This window comes from Triticum aestivum, chromosome 7D (genome assembly GCF_018294505.1).
Source record: "Triticum aestivum cultivar Chinese Spring chromosome 7D, IWGSC CS RefSeq v2.1, whole genome shotgun sequence".
NCBI lineage: Eukaryota > Viridiplantae > Streptophyta > Magnoliopsida > Poales > Poaceae > Triticum > Triticum aestivum.
Genome location: NC_057814.1, coordinates 435,891,097 through 435,899,275, shown reverse-complemented (window position 1 = coordinate 435,899,275; position 8,179 = coordinate 435,891,097). Strand labels below are relative to the sequence as shown.

At 48.5% G+C, this 8,179-nt stretch overlaps 1 protein-coding gene across 1 annotated transcript; it reads right to left on the bottom strand.

Annotated features, from left to right (window-relative positions):
- Positions 1–1,729: 1,729 nt before the first annotated feature.
- On the bottom strand, positions 1,730–3,047 carry LOC543268 (probable aquaporin TIP2-2). The gene is made up of 3 exons (XM_044582611.1): positions 2,791–3,047; positions 2,442–2,689; positions 1,730–2,348 (listed from the first exon to the last, which is right to left on the bottom strand). The coding sequence occupies exons 1-3, from the start codon at positions 2,918–2,920 to the stop codon at positions 1,980–1,982; spliced, it is 747 nt and encodes a 248-aa protein (XP_044438546.1). The 5' UTR covers positions 2,921–3,047; the 3' UTR covers positions 1,730–1,979.
- Positions 3,048–8,179: the final 5,132 nt, after the last annotated feature.

Here is an 8,179-nt window from a genome sequence, read left to right as displayed (position 1 = left end):
GTGTCTGCTCGGTACTGCACGCCACACGAAAATCTTGAGGCGAGATGGGAGTTACTCCCGTAATAACCGAGATATAGTTTTCGCGTACTTTAGGGGTGTCATCGTCTCATATCCGGGGAATTGAGTTACACAATATTCACCCCTCATGCCTGCGTGTCATCTCCCTCTCTATCCAATACCCAAGAATTCACCCTAAAATACCCAAAGAATTCGCACCTCCTCCGTGCGAATTCGTGTTATTGGAACCATGTGTCGTCAATTGTGTTGCTGGAGAATGTGACACTACACTGGGCTAGTTGTCTTATCAGATCATCTCCAACAGCCGCCCAACGCACGGCGCGCTAAAAAGTACTTTGCAACGCGCTCATCGTCTAGAAAAGCACGGCGGGCAGCGCTGGCTCCAGCAGCCGCGCTAAAATTTAGCGCACGCGCGTAGCTTCAGCAGGCGCGCTAAAATACAGCACGCGCTATCGCACGAACATTGCATACATATTTTTTTAATAAAAAACAATACATATAAAATTCATATAAAAACAATACATAGATATTTTACATAGTTCATAGCATAGATAGATAAATGATACATAGATAAAACTACGGTGCAACTACATTGAAAACTACAATGCAACTACATACTACGGTGCAACTACAACCTACTCCGAGTCGTCCTCGTCCTCATCCGGACTGGTGTTGTCCGAGGTATCGATCCACGTGTCCTTCCAACGAGGATCATTATCCCCAAAGATCGACACCCCACTTGCTTCAACGATATCGCCAGGGCCTTCCGCTGACGCCTGTCCAACCGCTCCGCGCGGCGCTTTGTTGTCCTTTCCGCCCAGAAGGCGCGCTCCGCCGCGACGTCCTCCGGGTGGCGCCGGCGCCACTCCGCCATGGCTCGCTCGTCCTCCTCGGCGATGAGGAGGCGGCGCTGCCGCCGACGGTGCTCCGCACGGTCCTGGTCCGTGATAAGACGAGGCGGAGGGGCGACAGACTACGCCTGCTCGCGCGTGAAGACGTCGCGGAAGTTCATCTGCGCCGGCGGCCTCTCTAGATGCCACGCCGCCGCGTCGTACGCTCAGGCGGCCTCGTGCCCGGTCCCGAACGTGCCGAGGCCGAGCCGGACGTCGCCGGACCGGATCTCGGCATAGTAGGTGCCGCCGGGGCGCTCGCGGACGCCGCGATAGCCAGACGATCCCCGGCGGCGCGGCGGCATGGTGGCGCGGTGGTGGCGGGAGCAAGGAAGCGGCGAGCAAGCGGCAGAGTGAGCGGGGAGAGCGCGCGTGGAAGTGTGGAGGCCGCGTGGCGAGCGCCGCAATTTATAGGCGCGCTCGAAGCGGTGCGCCAAATCTAGCGCATGAGTTGCCGCCTTTTCCCGCGCGCAATCGTTTCCCGCGCGCACTAGTTTCCCGCCGCCGCTGGAGCGCGCCAAAATGCCCCGCGCATCAGTTTAGCGCGCGCGTGTTTTTTGGCGTCGCTGTTGGAGATGCTCTCAGAAGATGGTGAAGAGAAGATGGTGAAGAGCTAGGCATGAACTTGTTGCTGTGGTTTCTCATTCATGTCTGAAGAATGCATTATAAAAGCTGAAGAAGAAACCACCAGGATGCAGTAACGTGGTGAAAAAAATATGTAGCTCCAAATCGATATACGGGCGATAATCACACATAACACAAACAGAGAAAATTCGGGAAAAAAAAGTACAAACAGAGAAGGATCACAGCGAGGTCTTGGATGCACTAAACAATGATGTTCTTATTGAATCGCATAAGGAAACTCAACTGAAGAATTCTCAAACCCCACCAACTTCACAACATCACATTTTACAGATAAAGGAACATGCATCATCCAGCTACAGCTTCGATCTGAACCAAACAACAGGATGTTCTTCACATCATCGAGACATTCGTGAGACTGCCCACCACGTACGCACTTTTTATGTTGCCGAAGGCATTATGGACCGAACGACTCTTCCCATGGCTGGCTTAGTAGTCGTTGCCGGCGACGGGGCTGTGGTCGTCGCACATGTATAGGTATCGGTAGACGACGCCGGCGAGGCCACCGCCGATGAGCGGGCCGGCCCAGTAGACCCAGATGTTGGTGAAGTCGCCGCTGGCAACGGCGGGGCCGAAGGAGCGTGCAGGGTTCATGGACCCGCCGGAGAAGGGGCCGGCCACGAGGATGTTGGCGCCGACGATGAAGCCGATGGCGATGGGGGCGATGGTGCCGAGGGATCCCTTCTTGGGGTCGGCGGCGGTGGCGTACACGGTGTAGACGAGCCCGAAGGTGACGATGATCTCCATCACGACGCCCTCAAAGGCGCCCACGCCGGAAAGCCCGTGTGTAGGGGTGGCCTGAGAAAGGAAACAGTCCGTATTAGTGTCGTTCGTTTTCGTGCTCCACCGGCCGGAAAAGCGCACACATATGCATGGGCTGAGGATACGTACCACGCCGGTGCAGAACTGGACGAGGAAGGCGCCGACGATGGCGCCGAGGAGCTGGGCAACCCAGTAGAAGATGCCGGTGAGGATGGTGATCTGGCCGCCGAGGGCGAGGCCGAAGGTGACGGCAGGGTTCACATGGCCGCCGGAGATGTTGGCGCCGATGGCGACCGCGACGAACAGCCCAAACCCGTGGCAAATCGCCACGGCGATCAGCCCGGATGGGTCAAGCGGCGCGCCGCCGCTCACCTTGGCTGCAATTTTTCAACTTTTTTGTTAGCACGCAGTCGTCGTCTTCCACTTTAGCCATACGAGCAGAGCATGCATGTGCGGTAATTGAAACAGAACTTCTTACTGTAGGCGATGACAGAGCCGACGCCGGCGAAGACGAAGATGAGGGTGGAGATGAACTCGGCGATGTAGGCCCTGAAAGAGGCCAAGCTGAAGGAGTCATCGAAGCGACCGAAGGCGATGGAGCCCGGCATGGTGGCTTAGAATGGCCGAGAAAAGGAAGTGGGAGGATGAGAGGTAGAATGTTGTCGCTTAGAATACGGATCAGTGACTCGGCCACTGAGCTTTATAGATGGGCTGGGCTGAGCGGCTGTTCATTTTGAAATAAGATAAAATATATGCCTATTTTTGGTGTTAGGTTCGTGTATAATACCTTTGTGCAAGCCACTAGGGATACTTAGGCTAATTCTAGCCGATCAACTATAAAATTGAGGAGGATCCGGCAGAGTAAAGCTTAGTAAAATATATTTACACTACTAACTTTTGGCTGGACCGATCCCTTAAATATAACGGGGTATAATTTTGTTTTTCTAACTTAGGAAATTCTAGTTCACATTGCAACTACATATTAGCACACATATGTAGTTGCAGTGATCTTTGTACTGATCCTTTCATCCTGCAGAACAATTTTTCAGATCCAGTGCATACAGTCAAGTGACCCAAGCATCCCTGACCATCCTCTTGCTTCACTCTCTACCATTAGCCTCTGCATATCTTCCTCGTTGGGTGTCCTCAAGTACTCCGGTCCAAAAATGTCAACCACTGCTTTAGTGAACCTTCGAACGGCCTCCAAGATTGTGTGGCCACCAATGCGTACATAGTCATCAATTGCATCGGACCAACACCTATATGCCAAAACTCGAACAGCCACAATGCACTTCATCAGAGCACTTGCACTTATCTCTCCGCATGCATTTCTTCGAAACTTAAACCATTCATCATACTTCTCAACGACTTTTGCAATGGCCAGAAAAGACTTGTGTGCATCCGAAAGCGCCGGCGAAAGTACTTCTCCGGATAGGTTGAATTTGGATCAAAGTAGCATCTCCCGCTCTATCACAATTGAGTTGTATGCTACCAAATTGTGAGCCTCTGCTAGGCCGCCGAATATCATCATTGAAAATCATGCAAAGAACAATTTCAAAGTCTTCGTCATCTTCTTCCTCTTCGGATGACGACAAATCTTCGAAGACCATCTCTCTCAACCTCTTCATCTTCAATTCAAATGGCTGGGTTCAATTTAATTGTAAAAAATCAAACGAAATGAAAGAAAAATATTCATAAAACTCACCTAGACAAACCGTAAAAAATTCGCAAGGCGGAGGTGGTGCACCAGCCGATCGGCGATGTTTAGACCGAACCAGCGGGCGGTGACGCATGGGAATGACCCGCACCGGTGCGCAAGCAAGGTCAGATGCGATAGCCGCCAAAGAAGAAGAAGATTCAAGAGCAATCCGACGAATCGGTAATGGGGAAGGTGGTGGCTTTTCGCCTTGATTTCGGCGACGACAGTGGGCGGTGAATGTGCGTGGAGTTGGGAAGAAGGGCGACGAGGGCCAAGAGAGTTGACGAGGTAGCGGCAGGGCTGGTGGACAGTCGTCGGGAGGTGCGCTGGCGAAGATGTAGTGGGGGTGGGAGGCGCGAGAGGCGGAATTTTTACTCCAAACAGTAGCGATCGAGTATATTTCTGGTGCCGGGTAGGAGATGGACTAAAAAAATACTCCTCTATTTGATTTTGGGGATAGGATAGGTGCCGGTTAGAGGAGTAAAACCGAAATTTTACTCCTCTATAGCCGGATAGGGGATCAACTAGAGTTGGCCTTAGGACATCTCTAGTTATATCTCAAAACCAGTCAGAGGAGAAAACGTTTGGTTTTGAGGGGTTGAGCCGGACCTAGACGATTCCTTATCAACTTTAGACCCTCAAAAAATTTACTCCTCGCGCCGGCCGCCGCTTATACTTACTCGACCGGTGCCACTTCTAAAAAAAATTGCCCCCTGTGGCCGCCTCAACACCCCCCGCGGACCCTTCCGCCCGCACCGCAGCCACCCCCACACCCCCGACGGCATTTCCAATCGGTCGTCGCCACCCAGAAATGGCCAGATCTACCCAACGTAGGTCACCGCCGCTGATTCACAGCGCAGATCCACGCCATGGTGCATAGCCGACTCGAGCTCATGCCCCCCCCACTCCTCCACCGACCTACCGCAGCGCTAGAGAGGAAGTACCATGACATGCACCAACGGCCGTGGATGACATGGATTTTGGAAATAAAGGACCGGGACATCGGCTACCTATGCTGGCTTGGCTCCTTCCCACCAGCGGAGCTGGCAGCGAGCGCATACAACATGAAGGCGGTGAGCCTCTACGACAGCTCGTTGAATATCAACTTCCCCCTTGGCAGCCGCGAGGTCCCGGCATTCATCGACATCGACCCCCGAGTGGTCTCCCAACACGAGATTTGGGAGAACCGGGAGGCCTTCGCCAGGTGTGCGCCGATGAGGAGTACATGGCCGAGCTATGCTAGATGTATCCAGAGATCGTTACTGAGGAGTACCGATGGCTCGAGATGTACAAGACGGGGGCTATCGACGAGGCCGGATCGTCCAGTGCGGAGCTCATCGGACATTGCTCCAACGACTTCGACTCTTGGTTAGGCGAAGATAATGTCGTTTGCTACTTGTGAGCTGCGTTGAGATTTCCTCGAAGAGGAGAGGATGAAGCAATACAGTAGAGATAATTATTTCCCTCGGTTAAGAACCAAGGTGATCAATCCAGTAGGAAAACCACGCAGAACCTCTTTAGCAGTACCTACGCACACAAAAGCAAATACTTACACCCAACGCAATCAAGGGGGTTGTCAATCCCCTTCGCGGTTATTTGCAAGAATCAAATCTCATAGTGGTAGATAGATAAAATAAAATAACGGTAAATAAATTGCAGCAAGGTATTTTTGGATTTTATATATGATAAAAGTAGACCCAGAGCCCATAGTTTTCACTAGAGGATTCTCTCTTGAACAAAAGCATACGGTGGGTAAACAAATTACTGTTGGGCATTTGATAGAAAAGCGCATAGTTATGACGATATTCAAGGCAGTGATCATGTATATAGGCATCACGTCCTAGACAAGTAAACCGACTCCTGCCTGCATCTACTACTATTACTCCACCCATCAACCGCTATCCAACATGCATCTAGGGTATTAAGTTAATAAAAACAGAGCAACACCTTAAACAAGATGACATGATGTAGACAAAGTAAACCCAATCAATATGAATAAACCCCATCTTTTTATCCTTAATGGCAATGATACAAATACGTTTCATGTCCCTTTCTGTCTCGTTAGGTCTTCTCCCGAAGCTTCTAGGGTCTCTCTAGGTCTAAAAAAATCGTCAAAAAGTTTCACAACATTTGGACTCCGTTTGGTACTGATTTTGAAAAAAGCCAAAAATAAGAAGAAAAAAATAGCAACTAGCACTGGGCACTAGGTTAATAGGTTAGTCCCGATAAATGAAATATAATTGCATATAAAACATCCAAGATTGATACTATAATAGCATGGAACAATCAAAAATTATAGATACGTTGGAGACGTATCAAGCATCCCCAAGCTTAATTCTTGCTCGTCCTCGAGTGGTAAATGATAAAAACATAATTTTTATGTGGAATGCTACCTGTCATGTTCATCATGTAATCTTTTGTGGTATGAATATTAAGATCTGAATGATTCAAAACAATAGTTTGTAGTTTGATATAAAGACATCAATACTCAGGATACTAACAAACAATCATACCTTTCAAAATAAAAATGCTAAAGAAAGTTATCCCTACAAAATCATATAGTCTTTTCATGATCCATCTTCTTAACACAAAGTATTTATCATGCACAACCCCGATGACAAGCCGAGCAATTGGTTCATACTTTTTAACACGCTTCAGCTTTTTCGACCCCAACGCAATACATGAGCGCAAGTCATGGATATAGCACTATGGGTGGAATAGATTAATATGGAGAAGACAAAAAAGGAAGAAACTCTCGCATTGATGAGGCTAATCAACGGGCTATGGAGATGGCCATCAACTGATGTCAATGCAAGGAGTAGGGATTTCTATGCTACAGATGCACTAAGAGCTATAAGTGTGTGAAAACTCAAAAATAAAAGCTAAGTGGGTGTGCATCCAACTTGCTTGCTCATGAAAACCTCGGGCATTTGAGGAAGCCCATCATCGGAATATACAAGGCAAGTTCTATAATGGAAAATTACCACTAGTATATGAAAAGAAGACTCTCTATATGAAAATCTTGGTGCTACTTTGAAGCAAAAGTGTGGTAAATGATAGTAACATTGCCCCTTCTCTCTTTTCTCTCTCATTTTTTCACTCTTTTTTGTGGGCTCTTTTTGGCCTCTTTTTTCTCTTTTGTTTTTTATTTCCTCACTGGGACAATGCTCTAATAAGGAATAATGATGATCATCACACTTCTATCTACTTACAACTCGATACTAGAACAAAATATGACTCTATTTGGATGCCTCTGGTAGTGTACCAGGATGTGCAATGATCTAATGGAACATGTATAAAACACGATGAACGGTTGATACGTCTCCAACCTATCTATAATTTTTGATTGTTTAATGCTGTTATATTATCAATCTTGGATGTTTTATAATCATTTTATAATATTTTGGGGTACTAACCTATTGACATAGTGCCAAGTGCTAGTTGCTGTTTTTTGCATGTTTTTTACATCGCAGGAAATCAATACCAAACGGGGTCCAAACGCAGCGAAACTTTTTCAAGATTTTTTTGGACCAAAAGACATCCAGTGCGCCGGAGAAGCGTCTGGGGGGTGCTCCTAGGGGAGCACAACCCACCAGGGCGCGCCTGGAGGCCCAGGAGAGCCCTGGTGGGTTGTGCCCACCTCGGGTGCCCCCGGGACCGCCTCTTTACTCTTTAAATACCCCAATATTCCAGAAACCCTAGGGGAGTTGACGAAAATCAATTCCAGCCGCCGCAGAGTCCAGAACCACCAGATCCGATCTAGACACCATCACGGAGGGGTTCACCACTTCCATTGGTGCCTCTCCGATGATGCGTGAGTAGTTCTTTGTAGACCTTCGGGTCCGTAGTTAGTAGCTAGATGGCTTCCTCTCTCTCTTTTGATTATCAATACAATGGTCTCTTGGAGATCCATATGATGTAACTCTTTTGCGGTGTGTTTGTTGGGATCCGATGAACTTTGAGTTTATGATCAGATCTATCTTTTTATATCCATAAAAGTTATTTGAGTTTCTTTGATCTCTTATATGCATGATTTCTTATAGGCTCGTATTTCTTCTCCGATATTTGGGTTTTGTTTGTCCAACTTGATCTATTTATCTTGCAATGGGAAGAGGTGCTTTGTAGTGGGTTCGATTTTACGGTGCTTGATCCCGGTGACAGAAGGGGA